The following is a 27,713-nucleotide window of genomic DNA, read 5'->3' on the forward strand; positions in this document are numbered from 1 at the left end:
GAAGGAAGCACATCCCTTTCTACTCCTGACTTCCAAGGAGGCAAGGAAGAGGATTTCATCACTGGGGAAAGAAGATCGAATCTCAATCTTGTTCACTTGGGGAAAGACTGAAGGAGAAGGAAAAGCTAATAGTCCACTGGCTGCAGAAACATGTGGTCCCCATTTCTCAACCAGTAAAAAAACCAACCAACCACCCCTAGCCTTTTGATTCATTCCAAGCATCTATTTCTAAAGTTCTACAGTAGTTTCAGCTTCCATTTTATGACACACCAACATATGCCAGACTGTTTGTCTGATTCAATTTAACAACTCAATCAGAAATAAGTTCTAATTGGTTTCTTTCTGTTGTTTGTTTGGTTTGGTTTTTTTAAAGCTAGCTAGTTAAGATAGCATAATTCTGTTACTCATTACATAAAATTTGTCCAATATTCACCTTTTCTGGAAATGCAGAACTCATTTTGCAATTGTCTTTTTCATCCTTCTCCTTCCTTCAGTTACTTTCAGGGTGGTTGAAATATTAAAACTGTAAGCTCAAACTACATACTTAAAATTACCCTTAACATGCTGCTTCCCTATATGTGTTCTCAAAGAAATTTTGCTATTTTGGATGTCTCAGCTTTAGTTGTTGTAAGGAATGTAACTGCTGTGTAAACAGAGGTCTACTGTGTGCAACCACATAGAACTAGAAGTAGTCAGCTCTCCTACTCTGCTCATTTCCCAAAGTAAATCAACACTCTACTTAAGGAAGCTGGTGTGGTAAATGAATGTTTGTCTCAGGCTGTAGTACTCCTCCCCTTGATATCAGACAGACTTCAATAGATCTTTGCCATTTCAGGCAGCATAAGTGGGATATAGCGCTACTTTGAAAGTCCTTTCGATGGAATTCACAAACAGTAGAGCTAGAGCTGTGCTTTTACAATCTAACAGCTGTACTTTTGTTGCCAATTTGAGAAACAAAACAGGTAAAAAAAAATTGGTGCAAGCACTTAAAACAGGATTTCGCAAGAATTCATTTGGAGTAGAAACCAAGTGGAGTAAGACAAAGAATCCACAAGCTATTGAGACAAGAACCACCACAAAAAGGATGGAGTGGACTCATCTGCCACTCTGTGTAAACTAGGTGGATGCAGAAGAGATTGCTTACTACAAATATAATCACATGCTACCCATTACATCTTGGTCTTGTTTTACACTGCTCACTCTCCTTTGTATCCACTGATTTTGATTGTGCTAAAATAAAAACCACTGTCATTTTATTTATTTAAATGAACAAAACCATTGAAGTAAAAAAAGTTACATATAATTACATAGAGTAAATAAATTTACTAAAAAAAAAACCCCAAAAAACCACAAACCTCTAACCCCCCAGACAATACTCCTTTAATAGATTTGGCACTTTCACCATGTTTTACTAAGTACAATGTTCCACAGTACCATGTGCAATGCTAAATCCTATGCGAAAAAAAACCTTACAGCGTTCATTTCTATCAGGGAGAAGGGAGGGAGGGACACAACAACAAAGCACACCAATAAAAATACCTAGTCTATATCAACCGTACCTCTCCATTATGGAATTTAATAGAAAAAAACCCTACCACTTATAATTTAACATGAAGCTCTTTTCCTGGCAACCAACATTACAGGTTTATGCTGAATACAATCTTATGTTCAAATACAGAGATAAGCAGCATTATCCCAAAACCCAACAGAATCCCAGCATTCTGTAACAGGAAATATCCCCAGCGGCTACATCCATGATCACTGGCATCGTTGTGGAGCATTTCAGGCACCTAAAAAAACCAAGAAAGTGTTAAATACCTTCAAAATAAACTGTTACTTCAAACCCAGTTCTTCAACCATGAGGCAGCCAAGTCTTACTCCTCTAGACTTTCCTGTTGACTGCATTAATACTACTCCTCAAATTAGGTGTCACTCAACATGAACAACATTATCAGAGTCTACTTCCATATGTAGAGACAGAGAGAATCTAATGTTCTAATTACTGCTTTCATTATAATTATGCTTATGTCTTAATCATCCTCCTGGCTTATTTACCAAATTATGTAATCAAGCCACACCAACAATTTTATTCTTAAGATAGCTAAGCTTTCATGAACATCCACCAAATACTTTGTACTTCTGTACAGACATACTTCTGAGGTACAGTATAGGCTTTAATACAAGTCTGTTTTCATCCCAAGAAGCAGAAGTGATTCAATGCAAAAGCCAAAGTGCATTTGGTGGTGCCAATAGTGTGCAACTCACAGTCTTACTGGCCATCTGCTACACTAGCCACCCTCAGAAGCAAATTTTTTACTCCACTTCTGCTATTAACTGCTTCTGTTGAAAAACTAAGGGAAAAACAACCTCTCTTCCTACAGTAATCTAAATAAAAGCAATCTTCCACCTGAACATTTAACAGAGCACTTACACTGCGTGCCCATCAGCACCCTCGAGTGCAGAGAAAGTTAATTGAGGGAGAAAAGACAGAAGCATTTATTTTCAGATCAAAATATAAGTAGCATTAATTCTTAAACTATGCCATATAAATTCAAGTACGTCTAGCCACTTACCATATCCACAAGAGCCACGTACATGAACAAGCCAGCTGTAAGTGCAAATATCCACATGGAAACGTTGTCTGCGTAATGACCGATGAGGATCCCGGTGGCCATCCCGAGATAGGCCAGCATGGCTGACAGCGCGTTGTAAAGCACGGCTTGCTTGACAGTCATGCCGGCTTTGAGCAGTACAGCGAAGTCTCCTACAGCAGGGAAAAAACCAAAACAAAACAAGTTTTCATCCTCAGGTAATTATTGCAGTATTTATGAGTTCTCCCTTTTCTTAGAAGATTACTAAGCTATTTTTATGCTGTCGTCTGCCTTATTGTTTTCCTTCATAAAATCAGAAATCACCAGGGGACAGAAAATTTAAAAATGCGCACAAAGAACGACACAGGAGCAAACATTGTAAGTGCATAAACTTAAAGTCTTAGGAGTTTTGGAAGAAGCAGCTTTTAGTGTAGTTTACATGTAAACCAACTGTAAAATACTGCAGTACCCAGTATACATGAACATTCTAAAGAAGTTCTAAAATAAAATATTCCCACCTAGTTGCATAAAGCAATGGTGATAATTCCATTTATTATCCTGTAGCTGCTCTCTGTATTTTAAGTCTAGCTGTTCCATAAATTCAGAAATAATTTCTTTATTAATTTCTCTAAATGATCCTTGACATCTTATTTTCACTTGAAGGAATGATAGACTACCAGCCAGAAACAGGTTCTCCATCATTCAAAACAGATTTGTTTGTTTAGATAAATTAGATCTAAACCAGAGGAAAATAATATAAGCTTATTATTTGGAAATAAAATGGATTCTATATAAAAACGTAAGTTATCTCCAGTTAAAGTAAACAAAAGCAATCCTCTAAGCTGAGTTATTTGTTACGACAGCTTTTCCCACAAATATGGCAATTAAGATGAACTGGTACATTTAAACATTGTTTAGCATTAACAACAGAATGATCCAATTTTTATCCCCAGTTAACCAGCTAGTCCCATTTGTTTCAGTATTCCTATGCCACTTCATGTCCTCTGTTAAAGAAGGTATTTCTATCAAGTTTTCTGTGCTGACCAAAGTAGTATGAATTTTTTAAAGATTTTTGTGTGTCCAAAACCAACAGAGCACTTGAATCTAAGATTATCAGATTCATAACATGAATTAATTTTGTGTATTTGTACTAACAACATTTAGTACAGGTAATTAATACAAGTTCCATGATTCCTGTGGAATTAAGATGAACAAGTTCCTCCCATGTTATAAAACCAGGTATGTTTTCTCTGGATTAATGTATTTCTGTATAACATAATTGTACAGACAGACAAATATATCAAACTGTTTAACAAACTGATCAATGCATACACATACTGGTTTACAAGCTCCATTAAATGAAATTGAACATTCTGCTTTCTAGGGAACTGAAGAACAAAAACTACAACTGAATTATACAGAACCAGTTGTAAGTAACTGCAAGAGACACTGAGTTTTAAACAAAGAAATAGATTTTTAAAAGGAAGATAAATTAAATTAATAAATAAAAGTCTTAAAATAAGTTAAAAGTATTCTTCAGTATACAATTTGACACAGACTAAGTTTTCTGACGAAATTTTATCGTGCCACAGAATAAAAATCACTCCCTGTTCTCCAAAGTGCACTGTAAGTACCTATAGCTGCAGCATATGGAAACATTGAGGTCTTACCTAGTTCATGAGGTAATTCATGGCAAAATACAGCTACAGAAGTGCTTAAACCACTAGACAGCCCTTCAGTAAAGGCTGCTCCTATGAAGAGACAAGAAAAAAGAAATAAAAACATTACTTCATATTCAGACATCAAGCGCAGAAGCATTGTTGCATATGATTGTATCAGATTAGGACATATTAGTTTCACTCAATTTTTTCTTATGCTTGTGGAAGCATTTAAACTTTAACTGAACAGTTGTTGTTTATGATTCTTCAGTTTCAAAATCACAAGGAACACAGAATCCTCCAAGTAGTTAAAGCAAATGAAATTTCACTCTTACTTCTGAACTAAGCCAAATACCTTTTAAAAACACAACCCTCCCAAAAAATGCAATAAATGGAAATCCTGTCAGAAAAGACACTTTTTAAAGGGAAGAAGGCAGCTCAACTGCATCTGAGAGTCAGGCACTGGAAAAGGGAAGCCAATTCAACAGTAAGAAAGGCTACATAGTCATATGAAACCAGCAGTGAAAGACTGTTAATGAGGCAGTGCGCACGTAAGTGAACTGTCATGCTTTAAGTGGAGGAAAAAACAACCACAGAAACCCCTTAAACTCGTCCAACAGTCCTCATCCTCCTTGTTTTCTCGATTCCTCCTGCTGCTTGCCATTTTTCTGGTTTGACGGCAGCTGAGGGGGAAGCAGCAGGGCTGAAGAGCTGAACCCCAGCTCACACACAGCACGGAGAGACTCAGTGAGGGGTGCAGCAGAACCACCTCCGGCTTGTCCTTCAGCTGCCACTAGCAGAGCGCCAGCAAACAAGGTGCTGCCAACAAGCAGTCCAAGAGGCACAAGGCCATGTCACAGTGGCTGGCACGAGGGACTGCTCACAGAGCAAGAGCTGTGATGGTGATGAGACCACAGGAGACAATCGCCACCCCCAGTACTCCAGGAGCCTCTCCCCAGATGTAACTCCTGAGGGTGGACATTGCTATCTAGGTCTTCATCTGCAAGAAGTTACTGATGCTCCTCCCTGCAGCAATCACAGCAACGACCTCACTTCTGGGATGAATGCGGGAGCGCCCAGTGAAGGACACGCAAGAAGTAGCGCACAGGCATCTTAGGATGAGCAATAATGAACAGGGGATTGAGAGGATCTTTAGAAGAGGTTCTACAGAGGCAGGAGTCCCAAGCCCCTTCAGACTAAAGAGAAAGGCGGGACCAAAGCAGCACTGGAACAGGAAACATGAACTCTCAGATGGGTAAAATCTCAAAACAGTGAAGCCCAGCAATGGGAAGAACGCATTGTCCCCACTTGCAGCTGCTCATCTAAAGAACATGGTCATGACCCCGGCAGCAGTGAGAGGATAGAGGAGTTCTGCCCAGCCCACAATATTCGTTCAGCACGTCAGATTAGGGCCAGCAATACAAAACAGAAGGAAAGACTTTCAGTCACAGGAGATTCCCTCCCATGCAGGACAGAGGGCAGAGGCAGACCTGCCAACCACAGCCACTGCCCAGGGAAGTCCATTGTTTGCCCAGAACCTGCCTTGATGATGCTGTGGAGACACCACCAAAGCTAATTTGGCCTCTCCTGGATAGATGCGGACTGCCTAGAAAAGACAGAATACAAGTCACTTTCTTTTTTGGCCTATCTACATAAAGGAGTTCCTTCACTGCACAGAGCTCCAGTGTAAAACTAAGTATAAATGCAGTTCCTTGTGCCTATTGAGTCTCTTGATCAAGATCACAGTAACACTAGGAATATGGTTACAAACCACCTAACCAAGAAAAAGTGATGGATAACACTACCTGTGAACAACCACACAAGACATCACCATTTACATGAGAGTTTTCAGCTGTGAAGGTAACAGCACTGGGTGCACTCCAGGATATTCCTTAATTGTGTTGGCAATGGTTTCCCAATACAAATGATAGAAGAGCCAGCCAGGATTAGCATTCTGCTTCATCCGCTGCTCACAAATAAGGAAGAACTGATGCCAAATACAGAAAGCAATAGCATCTTGACTGCTGGGCTAACAGAACTTGACGACTGGCTAGTTACAAGTAGAGTTCACCAGGACAAATACTATAACCCATTTTCTTCAACATCTTCACTGGCCTCAAGTTGCACCAGGGGAGGTTTAGACTGGATATTAGGGAAAAATTCCTTCACCAGAAGAGTTCTCAGGCATTGGAACAGGCTGCCCAGGGAAGTGGTTGAGTCACCATCCCTGGAGGTGTTTAAAAGACGCGTCGATGTTGCGCTTCATTACACGGTTTAGTGGTGGACTTGGCTGTGTTAGGCTAACGTTTGGACTTCATGATCTTAAAGGTCCTTTCAAACCAAAATGATTCTATGATCTGGATGAAGCAGACTGCACCATCAGCAAATCTGCAGATGACACCGAGTTGTGCAGTAGGTGGGAGAAAGTAAGGGCTGAGCTGACACATCAAGCACTAGAGCTTCAGATAAGACTATGGTAAACTTGAAGACTAGGCCAACAGAAATCTTATGCAGAAAAGCGAGAAGTTCCACATGGGGAAGAATAACCTCATGCCTTAGTACAAGGTAGGAACTGCCTGGCTGAAATAGCAGCCTTCCCAAAAAGGATGTGAGGATTATGATGGACAAGTTGAATACGAGCCAACAGTGTGCTCTCATTCCTAGTACAGTGAACCCCAAACTGCATAGTCTTAGGAGAAGCAAGGCCAGCAGACTAAGTTCTTTACAACCCCTGCTAAGCACTGGTGAGGCTGTTCCTGGGATCTTCTGTCCCCCTTGGTGCGTCCCAGTTAAGGGTGAATATGAATACTGTCCAACAGGGGCTGACAATACAATCACAGCTCTACAGCATAAGGACCTAAAGCTTGAAGAAGCTACATATATCTAACCTCCCTCTCCACCAGAATAAGGAGCGGTCTAACAGAGGCTTGTAAGTACCTTTAGTGCAGTCACAAATATGAAGGAGCCCAACTCTTGAAAGTAGTGACAGATGACACAACAGGGGGAGAGGCTGCCAATCACAACTTGGGAGCTTCAGGCTGGACATAAACACAACTTTCCTTATTAAGAGACATTAGTGCAATACTAGAAGAGGTCAGCTACAGACGTGGTGGAATCTCCCCATCTGTGGCGGTTTTCAAGGCTTGGCTGTGCAAGGCCATGACTGACCCCATCAAGTGGTCCCAAGAGCTGTTTCAAGCAGAGGGTTTGATTAGGTAACCTCTAGAGTCCACCCATTTCTATGACTATTTGTGAAGTCCAATTCAGAGACGCACAGCATGCAGGTCAAAAGCTATTTTACCCTGAGCCACCAGCAGAAGTGTTTTCCACTACACTCTCAAACGTTCAGTCATAGGAGTCTACTCAGTAATCAAGAGGTAAATGACAGAAGTTACTGCTACTGGACTAGCAAAAGAGGTTATCAGTGAACGCTATCAATCTCTTCTAGGTATCGGTCTATTTCCCCTGCTTCCAAACATATAGTTTTGAGTCAGATTTTGAGAGACAAACAGGATAACTACGGTTATCTCCTACTAAGACAGGAAACTTCATCAGCATTCAGTCAGGCTTCAGTTTCTGAGGAGATTAGGTAAGTAGAGGAAGGCAGAAGGTAATTACCTTCTCCCATGCCTGCATCCTCAACAATCTTCAAGTTCCTCTATATTACTGTGTCTCAACAATGTTTTCTCAGTCATCACTTGTTAGAGGAAAACTAAAATCACAAGAATCCAGCTTAATCACACATGGTAAATCTAATTTTGGGACCACAAAAACAAGCCAAATAAAACTTGACTGCTCTGGCTGCCGTGGCTTTATGCTGTACGGATACATCGTACCCAAAGTACAGGCATAAATAACAGGAATATCTGTTTTTATTTTTCACTGCTAAAAAGATGTTTTGAAACATTAACTAGCTGCAAACTACATTAATACATCTGGTATTATCCCCTCTTGAGAAGCTGACTCAATAGTATCATGGTATCTTAAAATATACTTTTAAGACCTCACTTCTCTCAAAAAAGAGCTAGAGAAAATAATATATATGCAAGATTAGTGTAAAATCAGTGTTATGCATTTTCTATGTAGCTTCAACTAAATAATTAAAAGTTCAAATCACCGAACATAATTTTGTACAAATTAGTCACATGCAACCGGTTTAACAGAAAAAGCAGCACTTTTAAATTTTATTTCTACATAATCAGCACAACAGATAAGAAAAAAAAACCACTATCTGATAGAAATTATGAACAACAAATCACAAGAAAGGAACTTAAGCTAAAGGTTACTCTGGTTAAACCTAGCTTCACAGAAGCATCCATTTCTTCATTTCAACACAGGAAAAATACTATACAAGTAGCGCTGGCATTTTCAGCGTTTTTAGAACATCAAATCCCTGTTTCTCCATACTACTTTTGAGCACATCCAGAACTGAAAGAAACCCACGTTTCCATTAGCCTGAACAAGCTACACAGCAGGACTTCTAAAAGCTATTGCTCTCACTTGTTCAATAAGCCTTTATTAACCTTCCCCATACTTTTCCCTTCATAACTATAAATTCATAGCTCCTTCCCAAATCTCTCTAATGCTAACAAGTAATTGATTCAGCATTTCATTTCTATGCAAATCCTCCTCTTCTACCACATTTTCACCACTGATCTGCTCAGAAATTTACATTCCATGCTTCAACTTTCATCAAAAATGAGATTAAATCAGAAGGTCTCTTTTCACATTATACTTTGAATTGACCAAATCTGAACAACTGCAAATACTGCTGTGAGAAAACAGTTATTACTGGGTTTTCTCCTCAAACAAGAATGAACTTGTTTCTAGAATAAAATATACAGAAAGACTGATACTGCTGAACTGACCCCAGTATGCTATACAAGCTGGAAATGAATCTGATACCTGTGACGATTAAGCTTAAATACTAAAGTCAAGATTATGAAAGACTAGCGTAAGAACTGAGGATTACGGATTTGACTTCGCTTTCTGTAACTTACTTTAACCTTTTAAATTTAAAATACCTGTAGTCTAGCTTGCCTTCTAGAAAAAAAAAAAAAAGAGGGAGTTCCCAAACCTGACCTCCCAGCCAGAAGTCCAAAACATAATATTCAATCTGTTATTTTTGTGATAAAGTAATATTTTCACTGAAGCACTGTCAAAAAAGTATGAACAACTACAACATTTAAGCAGAAAAAAAGGATATAAGGAGCAAAAAGATAAGTGTCCTGATTACACTGGTTTAAATTAAAAAAAAAAATACTATTATGGTCAACTTAAAGAACAAGACTGAGTACAGTATGACTGGTGTTAAGAAAATATATTTTTAAAAATACTTTTCCAAGAAGAGAGACTGAGCCTGTTTTAAGACTGAGTACAAAACACCAACCATCTGAAGGAATCATGCTATATACTCTTTTACTTGGTATAGACAATAAAAAAAATTCGCATAAAGGCAACATACAGTGACTTCATTGGTATCTGCTCCATGAATCATATTTCTGAGAGGTAATAGCTAACTAATGTCCTATTAATTAATGCCCTACTCACACATTCCTAGGGTACAAAAAGTTACATAGACCTTCTCTGGAAGGTTAGCACAGCACTAGGAAGAACTGCAATGTTGCTCTTTAGTGAACGGTAACATCTGAGAATCTGGATGTAACAGGACTGCTGTGCGAAAGTGTAAAAGCACCTTAGAGAACACAAGGCCTTGGGCCAAACTGATTTTACAGTAAAAATGAATGCATGCCTACCTTCCACAGCACAAAAATCACATGCATATAATATTGCCTAATCAATCGGGGTAATATTCAGGCTAAAGCAGATTTAAAGCAGGGTCCCATCTCCCTGCTCACCAATGCTCTGGGGAAACTTATACATGAATGTAACCACGGCCCTGTACAGGCAAAGCCAGATGTGCAAAGTATATAGAACCTGACCTTGCTGACTAACGTGAAGATGGAAGGGAAAAAGAAATAAAAGCAGCAAATGATACTAGTAGCCTAACTGAACTGAAAAAACAGTTACCTTATGTGTGACCAAAAAGACAAGCTTATCTTGAAAAAACTTTTTTTAAAAAATTGTTGAGCACTCGGAGGCATGGAAATACAAAGTCAGCTCAAGTCCTAAATATTATAAACCTAGCTTTAGTTTTGAAAAACGTTAGCTTTAACTTTGTTAAAAGTAGGAAAATAAGCAAAGTTTATAGATTTCCGAAAGAAGCGTAACTGTAAGCGCGTAATTTCTGTTTTATTTATCACTGATCTCTAGGTTGTTGAGCTGGAGATTTTTCTCATTCATTCAGAGCTCCTCTCAGATAAAGTTTAGGCCTCAATGATCCACCCCAAATTAGTTATGTTCCTAATAAAGATATAAGTGAGATAAAGAGTTAAGTGACAGCAAGAAGACTCTGCTGTCCTCATGTATAACAAAGCTGCAGTGCCCAAGCTAACACTTACCAATCGCTAGGCCGTCACTAAAATTGTGCAGTCCGTCTCCCATGATCACCATCCATGCCAGAGTTGCTATCCCCGCATCCTTCAGTTCTTCACGTGAGTAGCGCTGACTGTGACTGTGGGGATGATGATTCTGATGATGATGGTGATGCAGAATATGATGGTAGTCATGGTGATGATGACTAAGGTGATCTGTCTGCCCTAGAGTATCGTGTAAGTGAGAATGACATTTGTTTCTACAGCCTCTGGACACATAGACATTGTCAACCTCCTCTTGGTGAGGATGAGCTATCATCACTTCTTCTTCTTCTTGTACAGTTGGCTGCTGAGAAATGAAGGGTGATGGATCTTGTGAGTCTGTCCCTAGGTAGCCTTCAGGCCCTGTTACAAAACCCAGAGCATAATATTAGCATTTTTAAGATCACTTAAGAAGCAAAGATGCAATAAACAAGTTGAGTAAGTGATGCAGTAAAGAAGAGTAAGTCTAGAAGTTGAGACTGATACCCCAACTCTTGTACCAGGTTTTTTTTCCAAGAGTTTCCACAACTTATTTTTCTTTAATTGGATTTCTAAGATCATTCTCAATAGTTCAAAATCAGAAAATCTTTCAGTCTCTGTCCCAAACTACTAAAGCAGCTGTGACACTACGGCAGCAAGTGCCTCCTAAAAGGTATAAAAGCTTTTAATCTAAGGCACAGTTCAATTTAAACACAACAGCATAAGGCTCTATGTCCCAGTTTCACAGCACGAAGGCCATTAGTTCAATTGCTTCAGAAAGACAAAGTGTCTAGAAAGCATATGCCATTTATTCATCTTAGGGCTGAAGAGGGTTATGTTACAGATAATTTTGGAAACTCCTGTACTTCTATAAATACAGGAGCTTAAGTTCAAACACCCGAAAAATAAACACTCAAAAATAATCACCACAAGACTATGAAACGTCCTCATATAAACATCAGTGGCACACTATGGTTAGTTACTTTACCTAACACCAAATACTTGCACAATTCTTCCCCTGCAATTAAATGAACAAATGCAGTTCTTTTTTCCTGCATTATCAACAACTCTTTTTATTGGTTATAAAATTTTTCTGAAAAACTTAACATCTCCTTTAGTTACAAGAGCTAACAAGTATCTAGTGAGGTGTGTTTTGGCTTACAGCACAATCTTGGGGACACACGATCATTTGCAATCCGGGTACTTCAACTAACCTCTAGGATTTTAGATTATCGACCTTATAAATAAACACTCAAACTAACAAAATCCAGACTTAAGACATAAAAATCCAAATAATGGATCACACATATAACATCTAACACTCTGAAGTGTAGAAGTCAGTAGGCACAGCTGTATTTGCAACAGGCATTAGCCAGAAGAGCTTCAGGGAATGACTTCAACTTCTGCTGTTAAATCCCAAATTAAAAGGCTTAAGATTTCAAAATTTTGAATTCACTACTTCCAACTTGTCAATCCTTTCTAAAGGAAAGCAGCAAACAGAGCTTGTTCTCTACATACCAATGCACAGACAGGTTTTGTTCTGAAAAGAATTCAGGTGGGTAGTGATTCAACCTACAGTAAGAAGCAGATCTATGAGCCGCCAATCAGGTGTTTTTTAAACAGTGCTGCCACAAAATAACAACTGCGCAATATTACTGAGACTTACGATCATCTGGATCTAACTTTTCTTCATTTGCTGAAAACTTCTTACTCTCTCCATCATCTTCATTTTTTTTCTTATTCCAAAAGAAAATACTGTGGTTATGAATATTTTACTTATCTTTCAGGATATACATGAGCAGCATTATATTCACAACATTCATGCAGCTTGCACAGGAAGATGACAACTTGGAAACCATATAAAGAGCACAGAAGAAGCACATTGAAAAAAACAGCTAAGTACAGTAAGACAAAGGTTCCTCAGGTTCCACAGGAGGAAATAAAAGCAAATTAAAAAAAACAACAGCAACCACCACAAACAAACCCACACACAATAAAAAACACAAAAACAATAAAAAACCCCACATGCATAAATACCCCACGTTTTTGCATGAGAAATAAGCAGAGGGGTTGATCTGAGAGGCAAAACACAAACACTGCATAAAAGTTATACTGATATTACAATGGAAAAGAATTAGTGGAATAACATGGATTTTTGTTTGTTTTTATTTATTGTCGGGGGTCTTGTTTGTTTGGAGTTTTTTTGTGGTGTGTTTTTGGGGGTTTTTTGTTTGGTTTTTTTAGTGTACTGAAGGAAAATCAAAGAAAATCTTCAACCATTACTTGCTAATCTCTCCATCACAACAATATACCATCAGTGACTCAGTATCTCGAAGGGCATAATTAGTCTAATAGGAAATCTATTCGCAGTGGCTGACAGAAGGACACAGAAAACACTTGCTTTGCTTGGAACTCTTCATGTCCTCTCTTGGCAAATAAATTTAACTAGAGATAGGGGAAGCAATCCTGTCGCTCACAGTTGGTTTAGCTTCAGTATAAACCCCACAACACAACCTCCCGCGACCAAAATCAAAGAGCTTACACGGCATCTGCTCTGAGACCGCTGCCTTAATGACCAATTTAACAAGAAAACTAAACAGAGATTCAGTCATTGTGGTAGGCTAGAAGTTAGCCATTTTTAAGTAATTAGTAGTTTACTAACTTTTTTTCAAGCAAAGCTTACCATATCACCAGCTTTTACTGTACCCTTTTTACTGAGTCAACTTTTACATTTATTATATGTCTGGTTAAGGAAATAGCTCAGAGCTGTTCCATAAGAGGACCACACAAAAAGGTTATCATGTAGTTTAAAAGTATATGTGTCACTAATATAAATGATATGATAACACTAATCAAGTCAGCAACCACTATTAAATCCAGACAGGTATACGATACTCATAAAATTATCATGCAATACAATATAAGTTCAAAGTAACAGTTTCTCTACCTTTTTCTTCTTGTCTTTAAACTGCTTTATTAAAGTGATCAAATGCTCCACTAGAAACATGAAATATAAGCCTCCAAGCGCTGTAAGTCCCTTCCATGTAGAATCCAGGTAAGCACTCTCCTCTATACTTTGAAAAACAAGGTGTTTGAACGTGGAGCTTTTGTTTTGTTCAAGCACAGGTTTTTCGTGGTGATGGTGATGGTTTCCATGAGACTACAAGGAGAACCAAACAGGGGAAGCCATTATATTCGAAAGAACTGATAACCTACAAAACACAAAGTATTCCTAACATTCTTTTCATCAAGTCTAGAGTCCAGGCTTAACAGTTTTCATGGGGTAAATGCTCTGGATACAAACTCAAACAATTACAAAGAAATCTGTTGATTTTTGTGATAAAGGAATATTTAAGCAGAAACATTGCAAGGACTGAGAGCAGGCCTGGTACTCACCCTCACACTGCATCTACGTGCATACTGCTCAATACAAGATGTACAACTGCCCCCACAAAAGTTCCTGCAGGAAACTGCATTTTAAGTAGTAATAACAGCCAGCACACCAATTACTTTCCCATCTAATTCAGCTCATAGACATGAAACACTTTTCCCACCCCCGCCACCCCCCTCAAGGAACTTGCAGTAATTTCCTTCTTTAAAGGAAGTCTGACATTCTTCCCTTCCTCACTGGCTACTGATCTGTTCAGTATCAAAAAACTTCTAGGACACCTCATTTGCACATGTTTAGATTTACATAACCTCACACAGCAAAACAAAATTAACTAAGAGGCAAAAGAAGGACCCAGTGAATTACAGGCAGGGCTCAGAAACTACCCTAGGATCTGCAGTCCTTCATATCCATCTTATCTGAAAGCTGCAACAAGTTACCTTTGGGGGAGATATGGGAACAGGGAGGGGGGAATGTCTGTTTAAGAGCTTCAAAAAAGGTAGAAGTTTAGCAATCACACTCCAATTTCATTGTCCGTGTTACATAACAATTAACACATAACCCTAAAGTCTATCAAGTAATGTTTTCCCAGGACTTAAGAAATGCTTGATTCCGATCAAAAAGTTACAATGGATAAGTAATAGACATAAGTGGCTGATAACAGAAAACAGTGGATTATCTATTCCACATTTAAAGTGTACAATGAGCAATTTCCACTAATCTATAAAGTCCATTAAACTGGAGCAAGAAAATAAACAGGCAGCATTGCAATAAATGACTAAAAATATTTGTGAAAAATTTTTGCATGCAAGGAGTAATGAGTCATTTGGCAGCACAGATGACTAAGAAGGGGAGAGAGACTGATGGATAATGGTGTGAAGTTCTTAACCTGTAAGGTCTGTGAAATGAATAATATAAACAGCTCCAAATGGGAGACCTTTCCATCAAATAATCTGTCTTACAAGGTTGAGAAATGACTCACCAAATGAGCACTAATTAATGACAGGTATCACGTTCTCTGCTTTCAGATACTAAGTGAAAAAGTAATTAATACTTACATGTGGAAGCAGATGTAAGAAAGCATCTCCACTCAAAGTCCCCACAGCCAATGCCACAAGAAAACTTAGAAGAAATTTGAAAAATACACGATTCATCAGCGGTACCAATATAACACCCAATAAGGAAAGAAAACTGATGACAGAGATGGATATAAAGCCACCAATCCAAGCTGGTAAAAAAAAAAAAAAAAAAAAGAAAGTAGTAACAAGAATAAATAACAGCTATATGAGATTTCGTTTGCTTAACATGTCTGTTTTCAAACACTCCTGATCGGTTGCATAATGGGATTTTAACAAATGGTCTGCCGCAAAGATTTCTCTCTAGACATGGTCAAGTGCCCAAACAAAATTGCAAACTTCTTTCAACTTCGAAATATGTTTCTCAAATTTATAACCAACATAAATGGGTTTCCAGTAAGTTTTTATTCCCTCTTAAAAAGACAACCTACCTATTTGCAGAGAGTAACTTTTTGGAGGAGTTTCAGCTTTCTCACTAGTTGCATGGACTATGCAGTATTTGCCGTCAATCTGATTAATAAGAGCTGGACAGAGGTAACTAAATTCTGTAGCTGTCAACAATACTTGAGTGCCTATTCCATGGGACTGCATTAGTCTTGATGCACTGGAGCACTGTGGAAAGACAATACATTAAAGATTAACCAGAACCAAAACACCATGATACAGCTCAAAAGGACCGCACATCCCATTTCAGTGGAAATGCAGTGGCATCACATGAAAACAGGTAATTAAATGGTCGTTAAAAACTGGTAACAAACTAATTTAGTAAGAACTTTACCTCCAACCCCCCCTCTGGCCTAGAAAGCTGGTTTGGGAGTCCTAGTAGATGATACACAATTATCATTCATTCTCAACACAAGGGGGTCAGATGTTAGGCTTTTACTATTTGCATAGCAAAACACTTCTCACTCAGTTTTAGAGGCCATATAAAGAAGTAGTAAAAAGGTTAAATACCTTTTTATAGAAGTGATTACTATGGAAAGTCTTGTACAGAAGATGTTCTGCACACACTTCCTCCAGTAGAGTTCCCCACTGTATGACCTACAGTCTCACAAGGTTTAAAACAGTTGTACTTCTGCTCTGACTGTGCAGAACACAGGAACAACTTGTTAATTCAGCACCTACAATCATAATGCTACATAACACCCACTCTGAATTACCTGGCGTGGATTCCAGGGAGACACTTGGTTTTTAAAGCTTTCAAAAGCCTTTAATGGAGAAGGATCTCATTGTGTAAGAAAAATGGCCAAAACACACTATAGACTTTATCAGCATTAATTTTTACTATTTTAAAGTAATAGATAACATTTCGCAGCAAACTTTTTTACAGTTGGTCTCAATAAACAATCTTAAAGATGGAGAGGGAGGGGGTTGAAGGAGGATGGTGCCCATTACTTCCCTGCAGTTCTACACTATTTGCCATAGGATTGTCTAACACTCGCCACGCAGCTTTGGTGTGACTGTATTTTAACTAGATTTTTTTACTTTCACCACATTACTAGGAAAACAAGACAGATTCTGGCTTTAAGGCAGAACAGCAGGTTTTAAATTTGAAGTGTTTTTCACTTTTAGTAATATTTTTAAAATCACATAAATAATATAATGAATATATATAGTATATAATCAATATATAAAATCAAGTGTATGTTTATACTTAATATAAGTATGTATTTCTTTTTCAGAATAAAAAAATTAAAAATAACTAGATCACATATATATTTTCCTCTGAGCTTGTGAACATAACATGACATTCCTTCAAAATGTTAAGTTTCAAGGAAAGTTGTTTGTGTTTTGCTACGAGTACTGTTACATCACAAAGCTTGCACGCCATTCAATGATAAGCACCTGACAAATATGCCATAACACCACTCCCGGTGGATCCAGATTCCCAAGAACACAACAGAATGGGTCTCACCTCTTGGGTATTTTGGTTTGTTGGTTTAGAATACAAGTAACTTCCTCTTTCTGATTCCTTCGGAGAAGAGTGAGATTCATTTGCTTTGCTGTTAGCAAGCCAGCTGGCGTTGCTGCCACCTGCGACATTAACAGCAGTAGAGCTGGTCAGACCTAAACGTGAAACCGCCTTGACTCCTCCAGGCTGCCCATTCTGTAATTCATAGCGGCCATCTGTGGGAGCAGTGACGATAGATGCCGTTATCTCATTAACGGTGTTCTTGCTGCGTACAAAGTTCTGCTGATGTTCTACATTGTCTACTTTATGAGCTTCCTTTGAGTGACTGTTCCTATGGTCTTTGTTAGCATCAGATTCATGGTTTGGACAAACAGTCTTCTCGGGGTTTTTACTCAACGAAACATGAGTATGATGAAGGTGATGATCGTGGTCGTGATCGTGGTCTATTTTAATCCTTTTCATTTTATCTATACCTATGTTCTGGAGCAGTTTTCTAAACCCTTCCATTGACAGAGAGTTGTTTTCCCCATAACGATGGAAAAGTTCTTGAAGGTGAAGCTTCTGTATTAATCCTGCCAAGTCAGTATTAATGCCAGCTGCCTTTTCTGGAAAAGTTCTCTCCGATATATGCACAACAGTAGCTGTCTCCACTCCATGATGGTAACTTTCACACAGTAGTATGGAAAACAATACAAGGAAAGAGACCCATACTGTACTCTCCATTGCAGTTTCTTTTTAGCAGTGAAAAAGAAGTAGGGGAAAACAGAAGAAAATTTTAATAGTCTGCATAAACCTGATCACATTTTCCATTATAATAAATGTTCATAATTTGCTGGGGAAAAAAAAAAAAACACAAAACCAAACAAAAACCACTAAAACTACCAACCACAACAAACAAAACCAAACCACAGAATCATAAAATGTCCTGAGTTGGAAGGGACCCACAAGGATCACCGAGTCCAACTCCTGTCCCTGCACAGGATAACCCCACAGGTCACATCATGTGTCTGAGGGTGTTGTCCAGTCTCTTCTTGAACACTGTCAGGCTTGGGGCCGGGACACCTCCCTGGGGAGCCTGTTCCAGTGCTCCACCACCCTCTGGGGGAAGAACCTTTTCCTCATGCCCAACCTGAACCTCCCCGGCACATCTTTCTGACATTCCCTCGGGTTCTGCCATTGGTCACTAAAGAGAAGAGCTCAGCCCTGCCCCTCCTCCTCCCCTGGTGAGGAAGCTGGAGCCCCATGAGGTCTCCCCTCAGTCTCCTCTTCTCCAGGCTGAACAAACCCAGTGACTTTAGCTGCTCCTCATACGACGTCCCCTCCAAACCCTTCACCAACTTCGTAGCCCTCTTCTGGACACTCTCTAGTAGCTTAATATCATGCTCCAAACACTGCTCAAAGTATCAATGCACTAAGAGCCATTTAAATTTCTTACACATTCAGCATTTTTCCCAGATGTGTGGCCTTAGGCAACAGGAGACGAAGCTGCATTGCTATGCAGCATTGATGTCACTGGCTGTAAACACCCCTCCAGGTGTAAGCTGGCTTTTGTTCAGCTTGGCCTGAGTCACTTATCTCACACCAGCTAAACAACAGGAGCATCCTCAAGGCTGCAACAACTGAGTCCTAGGTTGGGCTTTTCTTCTGCTTCAAAGAAGCCTTATAATTTCACTTTTAGTGACAGATAAATATTATAAATCAATGTTCCTGCTTAAAAATCAAAATTCCCAGCTTTCCATCGCTGGATTTCCCAGAGCTCTTGGCAGGCCAGCCAGGCAAGCTTTCAGTACTTCACAAAAATTAGTTTTTATGCTGTCACTGTTTTAACCCTGCCATGGTACACCTCCTCTCATGAGGGAGACGGACCACCTCATCTGGGTGTTCCTGCTCCGGCGCGGGGGTTGGGCTAGATGATCTTTCGAGGTCCCTTCTAATCCCCAACATTCTGTGATCAGCCTGCAAAGCCCGGCCGGGCCCCGCAGCTCCCGGGTCCCCGCTGCCCACGGCCCCGGCGGGAGGCGGCGTCCCCAGAGACCCGCGTTCCCCGGAGCCTGCGCCCGGGCCCGGCCCGCGGCCCCCGGCCGGCACAGGGCGGGAGGGGCGGCCCCGATGCTCCCCGGGCCGCGTGTGGCCGCTGCCTCCACGGCTGCCAGCGCCGGGCGGGGACGAGCGGAGCCTCGGAGCGATGCCGCGCCCGGCCCAACCCCGCCTCACCCGGTGGCTGCTGCTCCAGGGGCCCGGCCCGCCCCACCGCCACCAGCCCCAGCCCAACCGCGGGGCACACACGCCCGCCCCGCGGGAGGACGTTACCTCGCCCGCCGCCCGATCGGGCCGGGCCGTCCCGGGCTCCGCTGCTGCTGCCGCTGCAGCCGCCGCCGGACCCTCCTCCTCCCGCCGCCGCTGCCCACGCGCGCGGCAGCCGCTCCCCGCCCCCTTTCTTTCCTCTTCCGGGTACGGCGTCTCCCCGGCGGCCAACGGGGAAGCGGGGCGGGTGTCACGTGGGGGCGGCGGAGCGCGTGGCGGCGGTACGTGGGCGGCTTCGAGGCCGGTCGGCGGCGGGGGCTTCCCTTCCCGCACCCACCCTACCTTCCCTTCCTTTCCCTTCCTTTCCCTTCCTTTCCCTTCCTTTCCCTTCCTTTCCCTTCCTTTCCCTTCCTTTCCCGCACGTTCCTTTCCCTTCCCTCACCTTCCCTTCCCACACCTTCCCTTCCCTCACCTTCCCTTCCTGCACTTTCCTTTCTCTTCCCTTCCTTTCCCTTCCCGCACCTTCCCTTCCCTCACCTTCCCTTCCCTCACCTTCCCTTCCTGCACCTTCCTTTCTCTTCCCTTCCTTTCCCTTCCCGCACCTGCCCTACCTTCCCTTCCCGCACCTTGCCTTCCCTTCCCGCACCTTCCCTTCCCGCACCTTCCTTTCTCTTCCCTTCCCTCACCTTCCCGCACCTTCCTTTCCCTTCCCTCACCCTCCCTTCCCGCACCTTCCCTTCCCGCACCTTCCCTTCCCGCACCTTCCCTTCCCGCACCTTCCCTTCCCGCACCTTCCCTTCCCGCACCTTCTCTTCCCGCACCTTCTCTTCTCTTCTCTTCTCTTTCTCTTCCCGCACCTTCTCTTCCCTTCCCGCACCTTCTCTTCCCTTCCCGCACCTTCCTTTCCCTTCCCGCACCTTCCCTTCCCTTCCCGCACCTTCCCTTCCCGCACCTTCTCTTCCCTTCTCTTTCTCTTCCCGCACCTTCTCTTCCCTTCTCTTTCTCTTCCCGCACCTTCCCTTCCTTTCCCTTCCCGCACCTTCCTTTCCCTTCCCGCACCTTCCTTTCCCTTCCCGCACCTTCCTTTCTCTTCCCGCACCTTCCTTTCTCTTCCCGCACCTTCCTTTCCCTTCCTGCACCTTCCCTTCCCGCACCTTCCCTTCCCGCACCTTCCCTTCCCACACCTTCCCGCTGAAAACCTGTATTTAGGGTGGCTCAGAAGGTGGCGGTTTGTGTGAAGTGTTCCTGAAAGAGTTAAAATCATCAGAAGATAACAGCAATTCTTCCTCGAAACACAAATCATTCTGGGTTTGAAGCCATGGTTTAGGTGAACACATGGGGTGTCGTAGCATCTCTTAGATTATAGTAGAATCAGAGAACGGTTTGGCTTGGAAAGGACCTTCAAAGCTCATCTAGTCCAACCCCCTGCAATGAGCAGGGACGTCTGCAACTCAATCAGGTTGCTCAGAGCCCCGTCCAGCCTGGCCTGGAATGTCTCCAGGGATGGGGCATCTGCCACCTCTCTGGGCAACCTGGGCCAGTGTTTTGGCATGAGGACCCCTAGTCTTGAAAAGAGCACATGCGTGGGTTTTAGGCAAGCCAGGGCTGGCAAATGAGCTGACTGGTGGTAAATGGGGGGTGTGGGTAGATGGTAAGCATTGTCATTTTTTGACAGCATCCATTAGGGAATTGTGGTGAGCACTGCTTGAGTCTGTCATTGTAACTAATGATCTGGCAGAAGAAAGCTGCACTTCATGTGCAAGTGAACGAAGAGACAATAAGAAAGGACTGAGATCACCTCGGAGAAAGGCTTCAAACTTGCTGAAAATGTGTTGCTTTCTTCTGAATAGGCATACTGTATTTTTCAAGTGTTGCTTTGCTGTAGCACTTTTCCTAACTGGCCATGACCCCACAACCTTTGCATGTCCCAGCACAGGCTCTCTTGCATTTACTCTTTCTTCCTCCACCGCTTCCAGAATTTTACTTTCTATCATCACGTCCATTAACGTTGCTGGTACAGGGGGTGCAGTTCTGCTTACCCATCCCAGCTGGCTTTGGGATTTGACCTCTCCTGTGTGGTCGATTGCCAAGGTTTTTCAGCTTGCTGGAGTGTGAAGGCAGCACTAAATCCTGCCCTAGGATCTGGCTTTCCTGATGGCTCCTGAATGTTACACCAACAACTTAAACTTAATATCCAGTCGATTCTCAGCCATCTTTCTCCTGCTGCCTGCTGCTCTTGACAGTTCCACCTTGCTCACCAGCAAGGAGGTGACAGATTTGTCTTCTTTATGCCTGATACCTCTGAGTGAGTTAAACCTGTTTGTTCGTGAGTTCAACTGACTGAAGGACAGAAGGGAAGTATGTGTTGTGAACAACTCTAGAAACAGCAACATGTCAGCAGGTTATGGATTTTTTCCATACAATAGCTTTTGAAGTGTTGAAAAAATACTGTGTCCCTCAGCCTTAGGTTTTTGTTTGGTTTTGGTTTCGTTATTTTTTTCTTCCCTGGAGGAAGAGAGGCTATAAAATGCAGGAGTGGGTGAGATCTTTTTCTTTAATGCTAAGTCATTTTGCGCGAATACTGTTTACCAGATGCCTTTGTAATATTTCAGTAACACAACATTTATGCCTGAGATGCTAATGTTAGGCATGTGATTGTTGTATTTTTTTTAATCTTTTTTTTTTTTTAATCTTCCTCTCACATCTTGTCAAGGTCATTTACAGATATAAGTGTCAGAGCTTAGGTCATACAAAACTGGTTTTCAGCGCTATAATGCCTTATTTTGTTGTTTGTTTTGTTTTTAATTTCAGTAGTTAACACACATCGGCTAGGCAAAAAGAACCCACACTGGTAAAAACAATCCACCTAAAATCTTATTTGCAGTAAAACTTGATGTCAGATCTGGTTTACAGTACCTTTGTTGATCTCAGTAATTTTATCTCTTGGTAAAATTAAAGCACATTAGTCATTTTTGCTCTTTCTATTTTCCAGTGACTTAGTCTGAATATGTGTCCAACCAGGAGCTCTGGAGTAGCTGTGATCACGTAAAACAAGGGTCTTGGTGTCCCTTCTGGGTGGTTTAATAGATATATGTATTAAATATGTGTGTATATATATACAAATCTCTTAACCTGTGGACAAATGGGAAGCAGCATTTAGAGAGTCAGCAGAGAGCAACGCAGGAAACGATTTGACTGCTGTCTTGATCCATCATGGGACTGCGTCTTAACTACACCGTGTAGCTCCAGGCCTCTATTTCAAAAAGAGTATGTTGGGAATAAACTTGGAAAAGAGATGAATGAGGAAGAATATGATGGAAGTGGAAAAGTTTATGGAACAATACCACCTGCTTAGCTGCTGTGACTAGTGTTGCCCAAAAATTGCTTATTGCTTTTCTGAGTATGTGTTAGGGCAAATGCTTTAAAACTCACCAGTTTGGAACCCGTAAGGAGCTGGCTGTTCATGCAGTTCTAGCCTCTTTGCTTGCACTTGATAGCTATTGCAAGACTTCATCACAAACGTGTTGTGTGAGCCCAGCGTTGCACACTGAACGGAGGGGATGGTAAGTGGGCAGGGAAGTGGCTGTGAGCATGATGCTGAGAACCGCTCTGCTCTGGTCCCTCTAAGCTTCCACTTCTGAAAGTTTCTTAAAATTTGAAAAGTTTTATATTCCCTTGCCTTTTAACTTTTCATCGAGAACAGCTGTATCATTAGAAATATTAAATGTTGTATAAAATAAATGAAAACTCTGAAAGTTACAAATATATTTGTTTTAAACTAAGAGTTGTTACCACACAATTCTAGACAGATGTAATCCCATGCAAAACTCCCATGTTATTTCTAAAAAATCTCCAGTAATCCTTTTGTTCTATTAACAGGATTTCACAATTATAAAGAAATCCCCAAGGCAATTCCTTCTGTCATTGTTCCAATAGGTTCTTCTCTCCAACGCCATACTGAACAGCTATTTAGCAATTGCATATTTCGTGGTCTTGCATTTTAAGTCCTAAATATATATTTTAATGTAGCAATGTCCTTGGTTTTATTAATATATGTTTTATGTTGGTTTTCAAAATACTTAGAATTATATCTGGGGAAAAAGCAGTATTACTAGTTAAATGGCTGCAGATTTTCAGCAAGCTGCATGGTGAGCTTTGGGGTTTTCTTAGTAGTATGCGTACAAAGCAGTCATTTCTTAAGTAACAAAACATTTATAAACATACATCCTTCAACAGCGACGCTAATGAGCAGTACACAAGTCCTTACGTAAAAATCTCCAGGACCTTCTACTGTGCTCTTGTCTGTCTTTAGTGGTTCATTCTCATGTCAACGAGAGGTTTTAACAAAAGAAACGATTATTTGGAAGCTGCACAGCAAGAGCTGCACAGACGCCTGGGGAAGCACTAACTGTGGGGTAGGGCTTTGGCTTGGATCGTTTTCTTACAAATCTCAGCTATGGTCGTGTCATTTCAGTTTAGATCTGTTTACAAATAATTCCTAAAGAATAAGCCCCCAAATGATTAAAATAGTAAAGAATAGAAATAAAATATTAAAGTTATGCTGTTTTTTCCTTGCATGATATCTTTTAACCTTTAGCCTGATGCATCAGTTACCGAAGTCGGTGGGAAAACTAGTGGCCTGAGCATGTAATCACAGTTATTGAGAAACTAAGAACTTTACAATTTGGATCTGTTGAGGTTCTTGTTTTCAGTAATTTTAGTTGTATTTTGTGTTCTCCAATGCTCATGATATATCTAGAATATCAGCATTGAAAATGATTTGTAAACTCTTAAGCTTTGGTTGATAATCTAACAATATAACAGGAAAATATCTCAGCTGTACATGAGGTGATCAGAGGTGATCAGAGGCTCATTGCCATGAGCACAGAGGAACAGTGACAGGCGGTGACACTGCAGTGACCTAGGCAGGGAAAACACCCTGACCTAGACCTGGGGCTGTCAAAGGGGAAGGATCAGCCTCATGTCCGAGTGTGAAACTCGCCAGATGAGTCAGTGGAAGAGGCTCCGTGGGAGCAACTACAGACACACCGTCACCCTGAGAGGGACATTGGAGTCATGGGATGCAAGGATAGAGGTTCTTGGGATTATGCAGGACTCATTAGGGGAAGGACCAAGGTGAGGAAAAGGAAGATCAAGGTCATCTGAGGAGGAACAAATGTGAGCAGATGGGGAAGAGGTGAGAGAAGGAGCCAGTTGCAAGGCTGCTGGTCAGTACACTTCCCTGGCCATGCCCTGTGTGTGTTCACCGCTGCCTGTCCAGTCTTCTTACTGAACTCCATTTCTAACTCTTTTCCTGGGAGGGAGTCTGTCTGTTCTGTGTGGATGGACATCTAAGTGCCAGCAGCTGGAGAGTGGCCCAGGGGTCACAGGGGCCCATACTTCAGTGATGCCAGCAGCTGGAAATACTGGAGCGCAGCTGGAAATGCTGGAGCACAGTGGGAGAGAGGGCCAAGCATCACAGGTGTCTGTGTATCTGGAGTGGCAGCAACTGGAGAGACTGTTGCACGCGTATTGTGTGGATGCATACACCAGTGTGTGTAACTGGTGATGAACATTAAGCTGGACTAGCAGGCTAGTGGGATAAGAGGCTTGAGAGCCAAGCACTAAAGAAGCTGTAAGCCTGGGCTGCATACTGAGGAGACCAAAGCATCCTGAGTGTTGGCTATGGGAGGAACCAAGAGGTCCAAGGCAGTGCTGGAAGGACCTGTAGGATCAGGGGAGCAGCATGTGCCTTTGTGCATGAAGTAACTATAAGACCAGAGGATTCAGAAGCCAGGTACTCGATGGACTAAGGCCGGTGACCAGAGGGAGTTGCAGTATGCGCAGCAGTGTGCACATGTGCACGGGGTTCTGGGTGCCAGCAACCCACGTGGGGCTGTGGGCTTCAGGGGCTTGTATGTCCAGATGCCAGCAACTGGAGACACCAGGAGATCCAGCAGCCAGTTACTGGACAGATGGAGTATCTAAGAGCAGCTGTTGGAGGGATCTGTATTGTATCCACCCATGTACATGTTCCTGCTAATGGGTTTTCATCCTAATCAGCCTGACAGGAATGAGATGTGGCTGCTGGTGCTATTGATGGTTGCATGAGTTTGTTGTCTCTGTGTCTTGTGTGGCTGGCTGTGTGTGTCTGTGTGTGTGTGCCATGTGCATCTCCACCTATTGAGAGAACGTGCTCAGCCTTGCTACCAGCTGGACCCAGAGCAGCCTGGCTCTACTGGGCAGCAAGGTTTGGTAACCCCTAGTAATTACTGTTGTTTGGGTATTGTGGTGGTGTTAGATCTAGAGACAGAAAGGCTGAGTTTTCAGGAAGGGAGTATAAGCAGCAGCAAAGTATACTAGAAAAGAATACGGAGAACATTAATAACAAAACAAAACAAACAAAAAACGAGCAAACAAAAAACCCAACCACTCCAGAGTGACCTATTCAGAGTTGTAGAACAATGTACTTTGTTATCTAGCAAGGCTATGTATATACATAATATACAATATGCTATTTCACAGAATCACAGAATCACAGAATAATGCAATAACTTTATACATTATTGTAAGTGCTGTTGACTGGAAGATGGTGAAGGAAGAGAATAAGGGCATTTGTTCATGCATGGCATGCTTTTAAGTAGCGTAAGTTATTGCATGTCTTCATAGGGGAATCTACAACATCATTACAAGGTATCCCAAGATGGAGATTCGGTTCCTTTTTGCTGTAGGAATTTAATGGTTGAGGTGTCTGAGTACAGTTTATCATCTGGAGCTTACAGCTTTTATTTACTTCTGAAAGTTGCCAAAGAGATTCTGCATCGTAGAACATGCATGTTTTGCGTGTGTCTAAAACACAGGGGTAGCAACTCTTCAACAAATTTCTGCTTAATTAGAAAAAGTTATATTTCACAAACACAGAAACAATAGCTTCCTCGTTTGTCGGTTCCTTTTTTCATCATTTGATTGCATAAATAGAAGCCTGAATCTCAAATGTCCTGGGCCAGATGGCAAAGTTGAGCTGCAAATCTTATTGGGATAGCATTGGGCTTTTTGACACTCATTGCCTTCACTTCTTTACCTGAGGTAACAATGAAACATTTACTTGCAATGAGAAAATTCATGGTGAAGAATGATGTTCATGGTAGCAGCATATTCTCTCCAGTTTTAGGTGCAGTGTCCTGTGAAAGGGTCGTTGCGCTAGGATGACCTCTGTTGTCGCTCTCTCGTTTGGACTCAACACAGTTATTGGATTTGTGGCCACCTTTCCCTTTGACACAGCCTGCTCCTTTCCCGCACCATGCTTTGCCTCGTCACAACAGAAAAATGATACCACTTTAGTTTGTATATTTTGAAAATGGATTGTAATGATGGATGTTATAGCTTCTTAATGTACTGTTGGAATAGATTTTTTGTGTTCATGTTGCTTTGCAAAGCTAGGGGAGTTAAGAGCTCGATTTAAAAAGCGTATATGAGCACAGCAGCTTTTGCTGTATTTTGGGCTCTCTGCTGGATACAGAAGATAATTGGAAGGCATGCATTCGGGAAGTTGTCTTTCTAATCTCCAGTTTAAACTCAAAATTTTCGAACCCAAATGCCTTTGAAATCACTGAAGCTAATAGATGCTCAGGATCTAAGGCCATTTATTTACATTCTTCAGTGTGGATGAAGAGTTTCCATGCCATTTTAAAAGGTTGTCTTTAATAAATAATGTAAGCTTAAATTCTGATCAGTTAAGCTTTTATGACTGCAATTAACGTAATACTTGAAACAAACATGTTCTGACACAAAGGCTAGATCAGAGATGCAGATGTTAGTACTGTGTATTCTGTACAGAAAAATTATTGCAAAATTTCTCTGTGGAGCTTTCTGGAAAGAAGTATCAGTGCATGCATTGGGTGGGTCTTAGGGCATGCCCCAACTGCTTGTTTATGTTCTGCAGATTAGAGAGTGTCCAGAATACGTTGTATTAGTTGTACCTAACTAGATAAGCTCCAAAGCTGTATGTAGCACTTGTAACACTCTAGATACACTAGACCTCTGCAACTACTTAACATATGCAGGGTTTCTAGATAATCTAGCAGCCCATCAGAAATGTTCAGGACTTCCTGTCATATTTCTAGTAGGAAAAGGGAGATGAGAGTAGGAGATCTCTTGTTGGCCTCAAGACTTGCCTATTTTGATAAACTGGTACTCTAATGTCTTCACTCTTGTTAAATTATTGCTTTTTTCAGGTGTACTTGTTTCAAAGCTGTGATACAAAAATAACCTCATACGGCATATGACAGATGCCACAATAATGTTTAGGATTATTGTCGTTCTGGTTTCTGCTGCCTGGTATGTATTAAATTTGGATGGTATAATATCTCTTGTGAAATAGAACACTAGT

The 27,713-nt window shown here is 41.3% G+C and overlaps 1 protein-coding gene across 1 annotated transcript; it reads right to left on the minus strand.

The window, feature by feature from the left end:
- Positions 1–1,282: 1,282 nt before the first annotated feature.
- Positions 1,283–19,478, minus strand: SLC39A6 (solute carrier family 39 member 6). Its single transcript, XM_065628956.1, has 10 exons — positions 19,391–19,478; positions 17,084–17,811; positions 15,600–15,780; positions 15,151–15,320; positions 13,652–13,864; positions 12,371–12,440; positions 10,711–11,088; positions 4,262–4,342; positions 2,574–2,764; positions 1,283–1,790 (listed from the first exon to the last, which is right to left on the minus strand). Exons 2-10 carry the CDS (start codon positions 17,801–17,803, stop codon positions 1,638–1,640), a joined length of 2,157 nt encoding a protein of 718 aa, XP_065485028.1. The 5' UTR covers positions 17,804–17,811; positions 19,391–19,478; the 3' UTR covers positions 1,283–1,637.
- Positions 19,479–27,713: the final 8,235 nt, after the last annotated feature.

The sequence above is a fragment of the Caloenas nicobarica genome, chromosome 2 (genome assembly GCF_036013445.1).
Source record: "Caloenas nicobarica isolate bCalNic1 chromosome 2, bCalNic1.hap1, whole genome shotgun sequence".
In the NCBI taxonomy this organism is placed as follows: domain Eukaryota; kingdom Metazoa; phylum Chordata; class Aves; order Columbiformes; family Columbidae; genus Caloenas; species Caloenas nicobarica.

Bases quoted from the DNA above. Each gene is read 5' to 3' on its own strand.
- SLC39A6 (XM_065628956.1), bottom strand. From the start codon at position 17,803: ATGGAGAGTACAGTATGGGTCTCTTTCCTTGTATTGTTTTCCATACTA. The intron at 15,781-17,083 runs GTGAGACCCATT...GTCTTTCCACAG, and splicing joins CAAACCAAAATACCCAAGAG to TGCTCCAGTGCATCAAGACT. The intron at 15,321-15,599 runs GTAGGTTGTCTT...TTTTTTTACCAG, and splicing joins AAGTTACTCTCTGCAAATAG to CTTGGATTGGTGGCTTTATA.